The 19,282-nt window shown below is 35.1% G+C and overlaps 1 protein-coding gene across 10 annotated transcripts in view; it reads left to right on the top strand.

Moving 5' to 3' along the window:
* The window catches only part of Kmt2c (lysine methyltransferase 2C), a 171,816-nt gene that overhangs the window by 67,191 nt on the left and 85,343 nt on the right, over window positions 1–19,282 (top strand). For 9 of the 10 annotated variants that reach the window (XM_013353872.2, XM_013353876.2, XM_013353874.2 and 6 more), the window contains exons 10-17: window positions 373–524; window positions 1,714–1,818; window positions 2,787–2,864; window positions 4,050–4,753; window positions 11,967–12,086; window positions 14,382–14,498; window positions 17,090–17,191; window positions 17,363–17,467. In XM_013353872.2, the coding sequence (XP_013209326.1) occupies window positions 373–524; window positions 1,714–1,818; window positions 2,787–2,864; window positions 4,050–4,753; window positions 11,967–12,086; window positions 14,382–14,498; window positions 17,090–17,191; window positions 17,363–17,467 (1,483 nt within the window). The remainder of the gene's footprint in view (window positions 1–372; window positions 525–1,713; window positions 1,819–2,786; window positions 2,865–4,049; window positions 4,754–11,966; window positions 12,087–14,381; window positions 14,499–17,089; window positions 17,192–17,362; window positions 17,468–19,282) is intronic. The other variant, XM_013353875.2, reaches the window with a different exon arrangement.

The following is a 19,282-nucleotide window of genomic DNA, read 5'->3' as shown; positions in this document are numbered from 1 at the left end:
CAAACTCACAGAGATCTTCCTGCCTCTGCCTCCTGAGTTCTGGGATTAAAGGTGTGTTTCATAAAATACAGCACAGAAGCGAACAGACAAAATATAAGAATAGGCAAGGTTAGAAATGAGCATTGAGAGAAAATTCAAGAGAAGATAGTTTAAAAATAAGGAAGGAAAAAAATATGTCATTGTAATGTTGTCCTTAAGTGTCTTCTTCATTTTGAAAACCTTTGGTAGTTTTCTTTAACCATCTTTTCTCATTTTTAACGTTATCATAACCATTCTTCTTTTTTTTTTGTAAGAAATCAACTTTTCGTTTCTCATATAATATAATTTTGCTTTAAATTAGAGGTTTTTATATAAATTTATTTATTGCTGCAGATGGATTCACTTAGAATGTGATAAACCAACGAATCATGAATTGGATTCTCAGCTCAAAGAAGAATATATCTGTATGTATTGTAAACACCTAGGAGCTGAGATAGATTCCTTACATCCAGAAAATGAATTAGAGATGTCTGAACTACCTACAGGTAAGTGTGTGTGCATGTGTGCATGCGTATGTTTTTTACTTTTTTGAAAAGCAATATATTGATTAGTAACCAACATATTACTTCATTAATAATGAAGGAAGTCTTTGTATCAAAACTCTTTGTAATTTCAGTTTCTCAAGTGTCTCATTCTCCTCTTGACTCCTTTGTTTTTTTCTCACTATGTTGTACAGGTTAACGTTAGCCTCCCATATACTTGGATTATAAGTATGTACTATCACACTTAAAGTTTCTTAGCATTTGGTGTATTTATTATTAACCTTGGTCATCTGAACCTGGTGACTAAATAAAGTCTAGCCTCTTTCCAGCTTGTATTTCAGGTCTATCGTGCAGAAGTGTGCTATGTTCTTTGAACCAACAGTTTCTTAGCTGTGGCCTATTTCTTTTTTCATAGTCTAGGCTATCTTTATCCAAACAAGATTTATGTTTATCAATGTTACTTTTTTCTTCAGCTTAAAATTTTGTTTAGGTAGTCAATGTTTTATATGAGTTTTTTGTTTTTTTTTTTTTTTTTTTTTTTTTTTGTTTTTCGAGACAGGGTTTCTCTGTGGCTTTGGAGCCTGTCCTGGCACTAGCTCTGTAGACCAGGCTGGTCTCGAACTCACAGAGATCCGCCTGCCTCTGCCTCCCGAGTGCTGGGATTAAAGGCGTGCGCCACCACCGCCCGGCTAGTTTCTTTTTGTTATAAACACAGTGACTATATTCAAAGAGAGGAAAGAAAATAGATCTACTTAATAGATAGTTTTTCATCCAGCATTTTAGAACTCTTTATGGAAGTCCTATTATAGTCTATAAAAGGCGTAAGTAGAAAAATCATTAATTACTATACATCAGTAAACAATAGTAGAATGTTTATTTAAAATACGTGGTTATCTACATATGTATATAAAATTTTCTCTTTTGTTCTTTTGGTTTAGTGATGTTTGATATTGAACCTAGGGTTTTGTTTACCTTTACTTTTGACCGATACCTTCAGCCTGTAAAACTTATTTTAAATGTATACATAATCAACCTTAATAAGGCATTATAATGTCCGTGTTTTTAAATATAAACAAAGTAAGATGTGACATTGCTGTTGATAATTTATACTCATTAAAATAAGGACATAGTTCTTGGCTTGATTAATAAAGAAAAACTTACTCTGATGTAAAGAATTAATCATTTTGTTAAGATTATTCCACTGGAATGGAAATTGAAGATGAAGTTGTATTTCTGGAGCCAGCAGTTAATAAAGATGTCAATGATTACCAACCCACCCCTGGAATTGTTCCTGATGGTAAGTCTGTTTCTGTTTTTGAAGAAAATAGGTAATATACAGATATCTTCTAAAATCTGAATGAAAATTAACTAAGGTATGATACACTTGGAAACTGTTTAGCGAGCAGCCTTTTTTCCCCCACCTTTTTTTCCTCACACCCTCCCCATCAAAGTTTCTCTGTGTAGCCTTGACTGTCTTTGAACTTGCTCTGTAGATCAGGATGACCTCAAAACTCAAGAGATCTTACTCTGTCTCCCATGTGCTGGCATTAAAGGTGTGTGCCACCACAGGCTGGTGAGTGGAGCCTTTTAGAAAATTGTCTTCACCACAACTTTATAGTTTAGCTATAATCTAGTCTTAATTAATGAGCATGTACTTTATTTAGGGACCAACTGATTTTCATTAAAAAGCAATCCATTGTGTTTTGATAATTGTGAACTAAAGCTATTATAGAATATGAAGTGTTTCTTACAGAGATAATGAAAAATTTATTATGTGAAGTTATTTCTGTAGTGCTATTGAGGATATTTTAATGATGTTTCAAATAAGTTTTTGCAGTATTGGTAATAGCTTTACTTGTATAATTAGTAAAATTTTATATTGGGGAAGTTTCTTATTAAATTATGGACTTTTCTGAAAGTTTATAATGTAAATGAAGCTTTGTGTAAATTATATACTTTGTGTTCAAAACATAAACTCTTAGAGTTTTTCAAGGTTTTAAATGTCCACATTTAACAACTCTCATTAAAAATTATACTTCATACAGATGTAACTGGATAAAATAAGTTATAGGAGATCTGTAGTACATAAATAGACCCCTCATTATATCTTTGTATATCACTGACTAATATAATAATAGCTTATTTTGTGCTTGTTTTGGAATTTGGCATTTTATAGTAAAAATTCTTGCTCAGTTATTGTATAGAGAGCAGTATTAGAGAAATGATGACTCTTTGCTTAAAGAATCCATAATATCTTATTTGTAGAAGTTCAAGTATATATTGAAGATCTCCAGAAAAGTAATCCACCAGAAAGCCTTGACACAGGTGGCCTCCTCACTTCTGGTAAGCTATATGTTCAGTTTGTCTAATTTAATTGTGTTACAAGACAATAGCCCAATAATTTTTTTCCTCAACTAAAAATGGCAATGGATAAGTTGCCTATGAATAGTTTTTGGTTATTTCACATGTTTCGTTGTAACAGATCTATTATTTGCTGTTTTCCTTTTGTCCTCACATATAGCCTTTCATTAGAGTAGGCATGTGAAGTGAGATTTCATTTTGGTATCAGACCATGTATTAATTTTAATCACTGGTTTGAAAATAGTAAATGAAGAGTTTTATGTCTTCATTGATACAGCCTCAATAACATTTTGAATAAATCTCTCATTTTCAGCAGTTCTACTTTTTAGAGACATTGGAGCCTCATGCTAATTGAGAACTCTAACTTTCTCTTACGATCCGGCAAATTTTTATTTGTTTGCTAGTGTTTTGAGACTGGGTTTCACTGTATTTAGCCTTAACTGGCCTAGAGCTCACTATGAGGATTTGGTTGGTCTTGAAGTCATAGAAATTTGTCTGCTTTTTCTCCCAAGTTCTGAGATTAAAGGCATGAAAAGTTTTAACAAATTAGTACTTTGGTTTAAAGTTTACTAGTTGTACATATTTTAGTGTTTGACATATTAATAAACTAGTCAATATTGGTGTCTAAAGTTGTGACATAATCACAATCCCTTATATATGCTGGATAGGTTGACATATATAGGTAAAAGCCAAAGGAAGTCTTAATGTGGCTGGAAAACCCACCAAATGGTATATCACAACTGTGTCTGCATTGTATCTTTATGTTCTTGATTAGTCTTCCTTTTCATTTAATATCATTTTTTAACTAGCTTTAAAAGAAGTTTAACTTTGCATACATAGTTAATTTTCAGTTTGTAAATGCTAAAATTGTAAATGTGTCATATGTGTATAATAGAAATATATCAATTGTTAAGTGTCTTGTTTTTATTTTTTTTTTATTTTTATCTAGAAATTGCTTTCAACTCTAGGGATCATACTAAGCCTGTTTTTAGAAGGTCATGATTGTTGTTAAGCCATAAACCATTTGGAATTTTTACCTTAATTACTTCAAAAGTTTCTCTTCTCAAATACCTTCAAAGTTGTAGCTTAGCCAGATAATCCGATTTATGGTTAGATGTTTTGCATTTTGCATGTGAGTTAACGTTACCCGTATTCTAAATTTTGTAGAATCATCTGACAATAAAATGAAACCTGAATTGGTAAATGAGAATTCTCAGGAAATTGAGAGTGAAAAAATGGAAACTCTTTCTAAAGGGTTGCATGTTTGTGAGGAGGAGGAAAATGAAGACAGAATGGAAGTGACAGAAAATATTGAAGTCCTTCCACACCAGACCATTGTGCCACAAGAAGAACTGCAGTTGTCAGAGGAATCTGAGGCAGTATCTAAAGAAGAACCAAGCCCTCCACAATCAGCTGCCGAGTTCGCTGCACCAGAAGCCTTACTGTCCCCACACAGCGAGAGTTCCCCTTCTTGTAAGGAAACGTTTGTGATAGAAAGAGTACAAGACGAAATGGAGCAGAAGGAAAATTCTGAATTCCCCACTGGGTGTGTGGATTTTGAAATGACTCTTGCTGTTGACAATTGTGTCAAAGATGGTTCATGCCAAGGAGAGAAATCTGTAAAGTTAGCAGCTGAGGAGGAATCATCCTTCTCATCAGCAGCTGACCTGAGCAAAGCAGACATGTCTTCCTCCTCAACACTTTGTTTAGACTTGCCTTCATGCGACATGCTGCACGGTTACCCTTCAGCTCTCAACTCTGCTGCTGGAAACATGCCAACCACATACATCTCAGTCACTCCAAAAATTGGCATGGGTAAACCAGCTATTACCAAAAGAAAATTTTCTCCTGGAAGACCTCGGTCTAAACAGGTAGGATGATATTAATGATGACAGGAAAGATACTGCATTTCAAATGTGAAAGTTACATCTAGCTTTGGTTTAGAAGGCAGTTTTTCCATCCACAGAACTCAGTTCTGATATTTTTGGTTTTTGGTTTTGGAAGAATGCATTATTTAAAAAATACTGTTAACTGAGAATGTAATTTATTAAATTTTGGGTTATAAAAATGTGATCTATTTGATTATAGTTTCTAGCAGAATACATATTCTAAGGTGTTTTCAGTTCCAAAATAATCTTAGAGCTTTAAAAACACAGTGTAAAATTATGAATCTATAGTAATATAGTAATAATGTTTATTTTTCCCTGTAAAATACACACACACACATATATACATACATACATACACATATATGTGTGTGTTGTTGGCTTTTTTAACTGCACAAATGGAAATTTTATACTGGTGAATTTCTCATTTTGATGTTTGTTTCTGTATATAAATACTAAGTCTTTGTAAAATCATTTTTCAAGGTAGGACATACTTCAGTAGTTTTAGATAAAACAATCTTAAAATGTACTGTTGTTTTTTTAGCAAGAATAGGGCACAACTCTTGAATGTGCTGGGTGAGCATTCTGACCTGAAGGCGTACTCACTGGTTTGTTTTCCAGAGATCATACCATAAGACTTAGGCTCCCTTGGGAGTTGCTAGCCTACTCTGAGCTTTCCCAGTGCTGGAATTCTAAGCTGCTTCTCTTTCTTGGACTTTGCACTTTTCTTAAGTACTATAGATTCTAAATTTTAGGGATGAGTCACAGTTCTTCTTAAGTGAATTAAAGTGATACTAAATAGTAAAATAAAGATAACACTGCTTAGATTTATTGTTGTTCTACACAATTGCTGCTTTCTGATATAAACAATATGAAAGAATTTAGTTTTTAGTATTTGTTATTTTAAATCTTATGACTTTAATTATTTCCAGGATTATATTTGACTTTTCAAGAGTGGTAATGTATTAATCTTAACCAACTAACTCTGGAGGTGTAAAGGCACTTAAAATCTATTTTAATGGACTGATTTGTCTCCTGAATAAATCTTGTGTATTTTTTATTCTCTAAAAACAAATTATACCAAAGGCAAAAGGACTAGCTGATGTTCTGTGGGAAAGACATATGTAGTGGATTTCAGTACTTGAGGCAGTAGTGTGTGTGTCTCTGTGTATGTAAGTCAGAGGACAAACTTCAAGGCATTATGCTTGGCAGCAGGCACCCCCCAACCATCTCCCAGCCTTAGAATACACCTCAAATTATTTCTTGATTTAGTATCTTTCTATATAGCCATAGTTGCCCCTGTGCTTGGTGTATTTCTTGTGGCATTCCCCCTCGTTCTAGTTAATAAATTCTTTGACACTTGACTTCTCTTATCCCATGAGACTTTTTCTTCACTAATGAGCACACACCCAGTCTTTTTGTCATTTTTCAAAATCAGCTATTTAATAGTTATGTTACATAGTTCTGTTTCTTACCAAAAAGTTAGCAAAAGAAATTTGAATCTCACATTCACTTTTTGTTCCTGTGGTTTTTGCATCCTATCAAGATTATATACTTGTTGGGAGGACATCTGACTATATAACCCATGCTGGTCTGCAACTCCATATATTCCAACTTCAGCGTTGAGATTGCTGGTTACAGATGTGGATCTTCATGCCTGACTTGCACTGTCTTTGCCAACATTATGTAATGGCCCCACCCTAGGCTAACTAAAAACCCCTCTTAGGGTCTAGTTTGACCTTAACCTTGGAAGTAGAGTCCTTAATTGAGCAAGAAGCTTTGCTTTCCTCTGCTGTACTATTTTTTTTATTTTGTTTTGTTTTGTATTTTTTGGTAATGTGTAGAACAAAATACTATGTGGAAAGCTTTTAAAAAGTGGCAGGAGGTAGGATCAAAAAAGTTTTAATTGATCAAATTCCTTATTTTGTTCACATTTCAGCATGTCTCAAAGTTCTTTGCCTTTTTAAAAAAATTATTTCTTGATTCAGTATCTTTCTGTATGACCATAGCTGCCCCTGTGCTTGGCGTATTGCTCTGTCCTGCTTCTGTTCCCTGAGTGCTGGGATTATAGGCTTATACTACCATGTCTTGTCATATCTGTCCATTCTAGTTTATAAATTCTGAAATAACAGTAATTAAACCATGTTTTGAGAAGAGAGAGTGTGTATGTGTGTGTTGCATATTTGAGCCCTTTTGTGGTGTTAAGCTGAAGACACATACAGACTAGAAACATCAAACTTTTTGTTTCTTTGTGCTGGTAGTTGTAGTTCTAAAGCCATTCTCCAAATCATTAGTAAATGAGCCATAATTGTATTCAGAAACTATTGAATACTAAACTGTGTGTCTTTACTCTTACAATGCCCAATCAATCACAATCAGGTCTACTGTCTTACTCTGTTTAGACTGTGCTTTATTGTTCTGTCTTTATTTTCTTTGAGGTAGGATCTCACTATATAGCCCTGTCTGGAGTGCACTGTGTAGACCAGGCAGGCCTCCAACTTGTAAAGAGAGCTGTCTGCATCTGCCTTTTCAGTGCTACCACTTGCAGCTGAAGTTGGTTTGTAGAAATGAGGTATTTTATGTAAAAAGACTTTTATAAGACATAACAGTAAGGTATTACTACAACTCCATGTGCATAAGTGCTCAAGTATGTTTACCAAAAGAAAGCTAATAGTCTTTTGTTTCCTGTCCCTGTAAGTTCTCATTCTTCTGCTCTATCTCTTCAAGTATTTTCACAATGCTATAATTAGAATTATTTTTCTAAAGTGCCCTTGGCTTGAGAGATGAACCCAACCTTTTAGAAGTGTGAAGTTGCCTTGTGAAGTTCCAGTCCCTCTCGGGTTGTAAGACTAACGTACTTTCTTGGGATCTAATAATAATATTAAACACATGACATTAGGGTTGAGTTACTGTATTTTTTTTCTCTTCTTTTTGCTTTTTTCTTTTCTTTACTTTTTGGATGATAGTAGATGGTAAGGCTCCTACTTTGAAGCCTAGTCTGGTCTCAAACGTGGAGCAATATAACCTTTTTCAGCTTCTTGAAAGCTGAGTTTAGATTTGACTTTTAATAAAAAGCTGGTTATAACATTCTTTTCACTTATCATTATTGGCCCCCTTTTTCCTATCCTACAGCCCTGTAACCTGCACTATATTTTTATACGTTTCCTTGAGAAAATTAATGCTCACATGAACAATTTGGAAAATTATTCACTGTAACCAGTACAGTCTTTGAATATAGTATTCACAGTCTCTGCTGGCTTTGATAGCCACTTGGTTCTTTGTGACGCTTCTCAATTTTCAGTTTCCTAATGTTTTATAATTTGAGCTCTCCTTGTAGATAGCTTAATAGTAGCAGTGCATTGTTAGACAACTGGATGAGCTTAGTGTGTTTGGCAGTACAGTGCAATGTTTATTGATGAATTCCTTCATGCATACAAAAATATTATGGAAGAGAAAAATAGTGTTTAGTAGTTATTGCACAGAATGCTTGACACAACTGAGGAAAAGAAGGTTTGTCCTCATGCTCACATTCAGTCCAGGTAATTACAGAGTGATGATACCACTAGGCAATCACAGCACAGCAGGCAAGCGTATACCTGTCAGTGGCAGCTAACCTTTCCTCCGTGCTTTATGTGAGTTCTTTCTCTTCAAAGCTGGAATCTAAAGGATGATTTGTAACTGAACTTTCATAAATACAACTTTTTCAGTTTTAAGATCCTAGAGATATATTAGATAATTTTTTCTTGTTAAGATGTGTACAGGTAGTCATGGTTTTTCTTCGGTTACTTTTAAAATTGTTTATAACCTATCTTACAGTGTCCTATGATAATATACTTATTAAAATTCATTATGTAACTATCAAGCTTTTATTATAAAAATTCTTTGTAGCAGCCAAGTATTTTCCTAATTATCCCTGCGTTGACATCCATTCTTGGTCTAGAATGCTCTTCATTTGGTTCATCCATGTTATATGAAATGTGAATGCTTTGAAATGAGATGAAATTTTGGCATCAAAGCTAACCTAAATAATACATAATCAACAGAAAACTCTTATTTATGAAAGAATTTAACACTATTTTTGTCTTGAGTGTTACTTTTTATGGTAGTTATGTAATGTTAAAAGATTAAGAGAAATTTAAGATGTGCAGTAAGGAAATACTTAGTGAAAGGCCAGTGAACGTAGTGAGAGGACAACATTGAGCTATATCTTGCCTGTGTTTTTCCTCTAGTAAATAAATAAGGTGTAGAGCATCTCAGGTGAAGATGTAATGAGAGCAGCCTACAGATCAGTGGCTCACTTACGGTGCAAAGGGAAGGACTTCTGACAAGGGTAGAAGCAGACAGCCATTTTTGAAAAGATTGGAAGGGTGGAGTAAAGCTGTATCAGTTAGGCCCTGATTGTGGAGAGTACAGTATGTTTGAAAGATACTAAGGAAACCAAGGCAGGAAGAATGTACAAATAGGGAGAAAATGAATGATTCATGACGTGAATGGAGTGAGTGGAGGGAGGTTTGCCTTCTAAGTGAACTGAGGTACAAGCAGAGGATTAGAAATAGGTAGGTTCCTTGCTGCATGGGATTTATATTTCTTCAAATGAATCTAGCTGCTGGACAGAGAAAGCCTTGAGACTCTCAGGGTCAGAGGTAGGCAGATAGAAATGACTTTTAGAACAGGTGGCATGCAAGATTGTGGCAGGCAGGATACGAATTCTGGCAGTGGAAGTGCAGCTGGGAATGTATTGATCAGAAAGATGAGATAAATTCTGGGGTTGCTGATTTGGATGGAAGGACTAAAAGCAGATCAGAATGGCAGAGAATACTTTTTGGCCAGAGTTTTAGATGCCATTCTAAAAAATGAAAGACTAGCAAATAAAACCAGCTATGGGAGAGATTTTAGATGTGATCCATGTTAGAGGTTGTCTTAGTTACTTTTCTATTACTATGAGAAGACACCATGATGATGGCAACTTATAGAAGAAAAGGCTTATTTAGGACTGATAATTTTAATGGTTTAAATAGAATCCATAAGCATCATGACAGGGATCATGACAGCAGAAAGGCAGGTATGTCATTGAGGCAGGAGTTGAGAGCTCACATCTTAATCCACAAACTGAGTCAGAGAGAGCATACTGAGAATGGTCCAAATCTTTTGAAACCTCAAAGCTTGCCCTTGGTGATATACCTCTTCCAACAAGGTTACATTTTCTTATTTTTCTTTTTTTAAAATTTATTTATTTATTAAAGATTTCTGTCTCTTCCCCGCCACCGCCTCCCATTTCCCTCCCCCAATTAAGTCCCCCCCCCTCAGCCCGAAAAGCAATCAGGGTTCCCTGTCCTGTGGGAAGTCCAAGGAACCCCCACCTCCATCCAGGTCTAGCAAGTTGAGCATCCAAACTGCCTAGGATCCCACAAAGCCAGTGCGTGCAGTAGGATCAGAAACCCATTGCCATTGTTCTTGAGTTCTCAGTAGTCCTCATTGTCCGCTATGTCAAGGTTACATTTTCTAATCCTTCCCAAACACTTTCAGCAACTGGGTACCAAGTGCTCAGATATAGTCCCTAGGTTTAGGGGAGCTTTTCTCATTCAAGCTTCCACAGAGATTTTGTTTAACAAGATGGATGTATTAAGGAAATTTAAAAAAGAAAAAGTCACACTTCCTTGGAGATGTTAGAAAAAAACTAGAAACTACATGTAGAAGACAACTGTTTCCAAGATGGCATTTCAAGCCTTCACTGTAAATAATGTTTAGGATTTGGGCTTCAGCTCTTAAGAAACTCAAGGGCTTCAGATGTTCATGAAAGCACTTGCAAAATAGAGAAAAATCATTAGGGAGGTGTGCTACCACCAGATCAACAGAACTGTCTTGATTAAATTGAGAACAGAGAATGGACTTTTGGCAACATGGCCCCTTGACAAATGCAGGGGAGATGGCACAGACACGGATGCCATGGGAAGTGGGGTAGTGACCGGGAGTTATTAGCTGCTTTGTACCAAAAGGAGTATGTCCTTGTTAACTGAGTGTGGTTAGGGAATCGATGACAGAGAGAAAACTTAAGAATTATCCTGGACTATAAAACACAGAGTGGCTGATGATGAATTTCTGTTCTTCAGACACGTGGCTCTTTAGTTTGAGTTAGAAGTAGAATTAATTTGTCCTTTATGTTTCTTAACTTTTTCTCCTCCAAACTTTATCAACTGTCTCTTCAGTGTGGGTTGGTGGTCATGCTCTTTATTTTGGTTATTTAAATTGCTCAATGCATTTGTGTTAGTACTGGGATTCTTACTAGTTTGATGATCTAGAAACATGGTAAGTACAATATATCTTGTTTTAAGATTTTGTCATTTAATTGGTAAAATGATTATATGCATTATTAAATGATCTGATTCAAAATAGGCTCTTTGTTATTTGTCATTTGTTGTGTTTTGCTTTAAATTATTGCCTTGGTGAAATAAAAACATCCTTGCTCTTTAGTGTCTTTGTCAGATTAGCCGAGAATGCTGAATGTGATTATTTGGAAGGGAGATGCCTAGATGCCTTAATCTTATTTTAACTGTTTTAATGAGACACCATTTCTTGCATATTAGGCACCTTAGTCATTTTAATTTGCAAATTTAGGACAATTTGCTTTAATAAATCTCTTAACTATTCAAATTAGCTCCTTGGGTATGATTGCTGTAAGATGTCATTCCCATAAATAAAAATCATCCAAGATGAATGCTTTCATTCTGTATGTATTTTAGTCTACTGGTTTTGGTGTTTATACCAGTGAATAGAACACTCTTTAAGGTTGTCCTTTCAACCTTTTTGGTTTAGACATACTTGTTAGATTAATATAATCCATAAATAGCTTTCTTCTAGTGTTAATTCTTAGACTGTGACTGACTTTTATTTTTATTTTTGTAATGTAGTTACAGTTCATGAGTCAGTACTGGTGTTATATAAACTTTGATTTAATTTTTTTATTACACTTTATTGTATTGCTATTTCTTCTGAGATATTTAATTTAAATTATACCTGCAAACATTTAAGTTAAAGTCACTTTAGGTGATAGGTTTATTTTCTCAGACTTGAAGCAATTTGTCCTAATTTTTCATACATTTGCATTCGTTTTTGCTGTTCTAAAATTCCTTAGTTGCTGGCTTTGATCTTTTATGTTGCTGAGTTTTATACATCTATTTTCTCACCTGCCATATCCTAGGGGGCTTGGAGTAACCATAATACAGTGAGCCCACCTTCCTGGTCCCCAGACATTTCAGAAGGCCGGGAAATTTTTAAACCCAGGCAGCTTTCTGGCAGTGCCATTTGGAGCATCAAAGTGGTAAATAAAACTTGCATTTACATTCATGTATCATTTCTTTGTAGTTTGTTTTGTTCTATTGAATGTTAAGAACTAAACCTTTCTTTCTAGATTCAACTTCCAGAGCCACTTTTTCAATTTGACAGCTTGGCTTATATTTCACTTAAAGATCTAGATGAGGAGGAAATTAAACTGCAGTATTATAAGGATACATTTTTAATGCCCCCTTTTCTGACTAGTTTTCTTTTATTGTTGTTGTTATAAGTTGTTGTAATTTTTATTTTAAGGAAAAGTTCTTGTCACAGACCAAAATGTAATCAGGAACTTGCTCATTTACAATATCACAAAGCTTGGTTGATTACCTACAGACAGAGAAAGTTTCATATTTGTGTTTACCTCAAGTCGCAGAGAGTTTCCGTATCACAGGTTGACGGTGCTTTCTCAGTTCTTGACGTTAAGTAGTCAGATACAGTTTGAAGTAAAAAAAGTTCAAAAAGCAATCATCTCAATAGTTAAAGTACTTTATTGACTAAAGAAGGTAATTTTTCCTTATCTTCTATATGTGGTATGTTTCTAAAATAGAGCTACTTAAGTTAGACTAGTGAAAGATTTCAGAAGACTTTCAGAGTATATTGTCTTAGTTTCTTTTACAATTGTAAGTGCACATTTATGCTCATCCAGATAATTGTAATCACCCAAAATAATGTGACATAATTTTAGCTTATTCATTTTAATTGATTGATTGGTTGATTAGAGATTAGTCTCATTACGTAGCCCAGGCTGGCCTTGAACTCCATTCAAATCCTCCCTCAGACTCCCAAATGCTAGGATTACAGCCAGGTGCCACCACACCCAGGTTTAAATATATGAGACTATAAAACGTGACTCAATGATTTTGTAGCAAACGCTGCCAATTTTCACTTCCTTTTAATCTGTACCAATGGATGTTAGGAAATATTAACTGAGGGGTTACTGTAATCCTGATTTTAAATTACTGCTTTAACTTTTCCCCACACTCCTACCTGCCACAAAGCCATTCTTTGATTCGTGCTGAAAACAACCTGCCTAGTGCAGTTCCACCTTTTGTCTCTCTTGTTCAGAGCTGAAGACCTCTGGGACCCAAAGAGCAGGGTGAACAAGAACAAGGAAAGACAGGTTGGAGCTGGAAGGTGTTTGTATTTATTAAAAATGAAGGGGAAATCACAAATATTCTTCCCATTTGTTCACGCAGTGTTTTATTCTCCCCACATAAATTTAACCCTGAGCTTGTTCTACTCAGCAGGCAGGGATTTCAGTTTAAGAAGCTGATGAAGGGTATCAGGTGAGGATGTGTCATACTTCCCGTTTGTTACAAAGAACAAAAGGTTCCCGGACCACATATATAATATTTTTATAAGATTCAGTTTTTCCTCAGTCAGTAATATATAATACTGAATATAACCAAGGTGAGGTCAGGACTCTAATCTTGGTTGGTATCTAAAGCTTAAGATCTCAGAGAATTTAACATATTTTCCTATAGGACTTTTTCTTATGTTAGTAAAACATTACTTTTAAAGTTAGTTATTTTGCCTTTATGTCAATTTAATTAAAATCTTGAAGCAATTTTAAATATTGTGTTCAAATGAGTTAGATATGTTCATTTTTATGTCAGCTGTTCAATAATAAAGGTTCTATTTTCACGGCAGACATAATACCCTTCACACTGGTAAATAGTAACTTTGCTGTTTTGTAATATTTCAGAATAGTGACTAAAAATGAGGGACTGTGGGCCACTTGGTAGGTCAGTGACCTTGGAGATGTCACTGATACCTCTTACTCTCAGTATAATTATCTATAAAGCAGAGATACTCTGTAAATTTGTTAAGAAGAAAAATTGTTTATATCAGTGTATACTAAGTGCCCAATAAAAGTTCCTGTTAGACTCATCTCCAAGAGGAGAGTTTTTCTTTGGTATCTGTCTTGTACTGAAGATAGCCTGTGCATATAGAAATGTCTGTGTTGGGTCTGATTACTCTAGACACCCAGAATAAAGGTATAGAGAGTCAATTAGTGTCAAGGCTTGCTGATGGGAAGCACACATGAGAACAGAGGCAACACTGGATTCTAAAGTTTTAAGTAGTCTTATTAATAAGTTTTGGCTACATATTTAAAGATGGAAATAATAAGTCTGATCTATAAATATATATATAATCCAATTGTAAAAGAAAGGTATTTCTGTAACATTTGATAAAATGTTTTTTTTTCCACTGACCATCTGTATTTTAAAATTCTCTTGGGCATTTACTGAATGTTTACTCATTCTTATTTGTTATGTAGGGCCGAGGGTCTGGGTTCCCAGGGAAGCGGAGACCTCGTGGTGCCGGGCTGTCAGGACGAGGTGGCAGAGGCAGGTCTAAACTAAAGAGTGGAATCGGAACTGTTGTATTACCTGGGGTGAGATTTCTGTTCTTATTATTCCAGCAGCAGTTAATGGTGATACTCTCATTTGTAGCAAGTTCTTTTCATCCTGAGAGCCCCAGGAACAGTCTCATCCCTTTACATTTTACTATGTTTCTGCTTGGTAATTATGGACTTCATTTTATTTTGGACGTCTGTTCAGGTGGTTTTGTTTTCTGATTTGTCTTTCTTTTCTTTTTTCTTTGACATATTTTTCTGTCAACCTTCTACAAGAGAGAATTTATAATGTATTTTTTTAACTAAAAATATACTATTATTGAATCCTATTTTTAAAGCTGTATTATTTCATTTCATGTATATGGGTATTTTTCTGCATGCAGGTATACCATGTGTATGCCTCTGTGTGCCCTAAGAATTCAGAAGAAGAAATCAGATCTCCTGGAACTGGAGTTACACATGGTTGTGAGCCATTTGGCATGGTTGCTGGGGATTGAATTCAGGTCCTCTTCAAGAATAATATGTACTCTCAGCTACTTAGCATTGTCTCCAGCCCCCATTTGTTAGTTTGGCATTTAAAGTTATTTCTTATTACAGTTGCTGTATTATAATAAGACTCATAGTGAAGACCTAGAAGTGTTGTAGGTTAATACAGGTTCGAATGATGTTCAAGATTGCATGAGTATTTTAGATTGATAAATACTTTTTTCTGAGCACATTTTGAGGTTTCCTGTTGATGTGCATTGAAAAATGTAGTTGAGCTGTGCGGTGATGGCTTATCTATAATCCGAGCACTCTGGAGGGATAGGCAGGAGGATCTCTGAGTTCTAGGCCAGCCTGGTCTACAGAGCTAGCTCCAGGACAGCCAGGGCTACACAGACAAACCCTGTCTTGAAAAAAATAAAAACCAAAAAAGCAAAATGAAACAAAACAAAAAAAAAACCCAAACGAAGGAAGATAAAAAGAATTTGAGCTGGGTGTGTTGGTGCACTCTAATCCCAACATTCAGGAGACAGAGGCAGGCATATCTTTTTGAGTTTATGGACAGCCTCATATACTTGGAATTCCGGGGTGGGGGGGTGGGGAGCAGGGATGAAAGAGATGAAAACGGATTTATTTCTGGGCATAGTGGCTCAAGTTTTTAATCATAGTACTTGCACCAGCAGGTGGGTCTCAGTGAATTTGAAGCTTAGTTTGGCATACAGAGTGAGTTCTAGACTAGCAGGACCTACATAGTGGTAACTTGTCTCAAAACAATCAAATGCAAGCCAAAACAGATTTATTGAGTGGTATGAGACTTATTAGTTGGTATGAGGGTACAGATATTTGACACACACAATTTAATAAGCTTTGGTGTGTACAAACCTTGAAAACCATAGAATAATCAAGGCAGTGAAGACATTCATCTCTTAAAAGTTTTACCAGGATCCTCTGAAGTTCATGTGGTTCCCGATCTTCACCTCTAACCTTTCTCTTCAAGCGTGACTGATCTTAGTTTCTTGTGGCTTGTGCCTGTAATCTTAGTACTTGAGAGCCTGATGCAGGATTGGTGCCAGTTTACATAGCTTAACCGTAGAGTTTTGATTGTCCTTTGGTCATATCTCCAGGTTAAATATTTAGGTTGCTTAATGGTTTCCCTTATATGACTTTAAATTGCTGTTGTTTGTGCCTTGATCACAACATTCACATTGGTACTATCAATTAAAACTGAGTTTATATGTGTTTAAATTTAAAATGTTGCATTAGTATATTTTTTAGCTAAAATTTCAGCCATTCCCCAATAAAATTATTATTTATGTTTTGACCTTGAGTGTAACATTTCAATGTAGGTTCTAACCTTTTAAGGAAAAAGGATCATATTTTATTATTTTAGTATTGACTTCCTGGTTTCCTGTTACTGTATCTAATTCAGAGCTTTTGTTGGGGCAGAGTGTATAATAAGAATCCAGTTGGTGCCTAGTTGGTTTGGGGAAATATAATCAAGTTTAAAAATGAGCACCCATGGTTGATTATTGTTCTGCTAATACTGATATTTTGATAAGCTAATCATAATATTCTGAAGTGGTGCCATTTAGTAGAGATGAATAGGAACCACATATGCAATTTAAAATTTCCTGTTAGTCACATTTAAAAAGTTATAGTGAACTAACAAACTTAATTTTAATGTGTCTTATGACTCCTATATTTATATTATTACCATTTCCCCAATGTAAGGTATGTAAGCTTGATAGCAAGCAATTTTTATATTCTGAGTTTGGTACTGACTCTTTAATGACTGCTGTGTATATGATAGCATATCCTATTTTCATCTAATCACATTGCAGTTCTCAAGTGACTAAAAGTGATATATACATACTTATATATGCTATAATTTTATAGTTTCTTGAGTAGAATTTCTGGATAATTATTACTAAAGACAGGCTTTCGGGTTTTCATTTATTCTCCTCTGTGGTGCTTGTATATCTAAAGTAAGCACTTAGTGAATTGAAAAAAAAAATCATGACTTAATTTGAAAGACAGGGTCTTCCTATATATCCAGACTAGCCTCAAACTTACCATCCTCCTGCCTCAGTTCTGTGATTATTATTTTACACCACTATGCCTATGATTGATGTTTTTGTTTTTTGTAGGTGTCTGCTGCAGATATTTCATCAAATAAAGATGAAGAAGAAAACTCTATGCACAATACCGTTGTGTTGTTTTCTAGTAGTGACAAGTTCACTTTGCATCAGGTTTGAACTTAATCTTCTGTTTTCTAATTCTTCCCCACTTTAATCTGTCCCATCTGCCTAAATATCATCCAGATAAGCTGTAGAACTATGATAATTAAGAATGTATTTTTAAAATCTATATTCTTAACTTTATCTGCAATTTAAAATTGTTTTACATTTGTTAATTTTCAGGATATGTGTGTAGTTTGTGGAAGTTTCGGTCAAGGAGCAGAAGGAAGATTACTTGCCTGTTCACAGTGTGGTCAGTGTTACCATCCGTATTGTGTCAGTATTAAGGTAATGTGCTTAAGTTAAATGAGCTAACAAAAACATTTCTAATAAAGAATTCCATTTGCTTGTTTGTTTGTGCATGCACACATGTATGAGTGCACACGCCACAAGTGTGCATCTGGAGGTCCATCTCCAATGTGGGTCCTGGGGATTGACTCAGATTATCAAGCTTGCTCTTCAAGCTATCTCACTATTCCCAATATATATTTTTATTTTATTTGAGCACTAATACTGTTTTCTTAGTTCTTAAAAATTAATTATATATCTGTTATACATGATATATACAATATTGAAATCAAGTTTTTGTCGCTGTTATGTATATGTGGTGATATTTAAGTACCTTAAATTCTGTTTTAAGTGTTTGTTACTTCAGTACATTATCTCCCAAAAACTTTGTGGTCTTGCATTGTGCAAGTTACACTTCTGTCATAAGCGTAGGTATTTACTCTTAAAACAGTTTGTCTTATGACTAACTGAGGCATTAGTTTTATCACCACCTATCTTTGATTATAGAAATTCAGAACTAGTACCTTATATTCATAAGTTTGTATGCTTATCCATGTTTCTCCCATGTTCAGATTCCTCAGCCCGTCCTGTCTTGTCCCGTCCATCCGTGTGTGCGCCCCCCGCCCCGCCCCCCAAAGGGTTTCTCTGTGTAACAGTCCTGGCTGTCCTGAAACTCACTTTGTAGACTAGGTTGGCCTTGAACTCACTAAGATCCACCTGCCTCTGCCTGCCAAGTACTAGAATTAAAGGTGTGCACTACCACCGCCTGGCTCATTTTCTCCTCCTCCCCCCCCCTTTTTTTTTTTTTTTTAATTTTGCTATAACCAAGAGCCCACAACTCTTAGTTGCAAGCATTATTGACACTAAGAACATTGTATGTGGCAACCATGTACTTGGTTTTAAGTTAGCTAAATATGGGCATATTACAGTAACTGAATGAAGTGATTTCTTTATACAAACTCATTTGAAATAAAACATAATATTTGAGTAAAGTAACAGGTGCTTAATGCAAGTAATCAGTTTCTAGCTGTGGATGTAGGTTCTCCCAGAGTAGTTTAAACCATTTTCTGTTTCTGCTGTAGCACATAGGATAAGCATGAACCTTAACTTCTTGGTTATTGATCACTCTGAACTTAATGTGATCTTTACCCCTTCCTTTTGCCCTCCACCACCACTGTGTGATGCCGTTATTTATCCAAGATGTTGATATGGTAAACAAAGTATCATGTGTGCCCAGGAGATGCTTAATGTTATACTAGCATTTCTTTCTTTGCTAAAGTAACACTTGCTTTTGTACATTTAAGATTCAAAGTGAAATACTATAATTTTTTTTTTAAAATAGAGAACTAGTACAGTTAGTATATACAGTCATTTCTAATTTATTGCTCATTGTACCTTGCCTTTCTTTGTTCTGTCTTCATTTTGTAAGTAATGCATGATTTGTCTTTGGAATACTATCTGAATTTGATTCCTTTCCAGATGTGATTGTAAAGTCTTGTGAGCCCGATGATGTCTTAATGTTGCCATTTCCCTTGTCTGCCATTGTCAGTAGTTTTAGGAGGGGAGTTAAGATTAGAGACACCCTCCTGAACTTTTCTGAATTTTTTAGCCTATCCAGTAATTTCCATTTTCAACTAAATTAATTGAAGCTTATGTATATATGTGTGTGTGTAAGTGTGTGTGTAAGTGTGTGAGAGTGTATGTGTATACACACACACACACACACACACACATATATACATAAGCTTCAATTAATTTAGCAGGTAGAAAAGCATGAATTTAAACTCCAACTATTGGTAATTAGCCAATAACAGG

Source organism: Microtus ochrogaster, unplaced genomic scaffold (genome assembly GCF_000317375.1).
Source record: "Microtus ochrogaster isolate Prairie Vole_2 unplaced genomic scaffold, MicOch1.0 UNK18, whole genome shotgun sequence".
Classification (NCBI taxonomy): domain Eukaryota; kingdom Metazoa; phylum Chordata; class Mammalia; order Rodentia; family Cricetidae; genus Microtus; species Microtus ochrogaster.
Note: the sequence above shows the minus strand (reverse complement) of the source record. Positions and strands in the feature narration are given on the sequence as shown.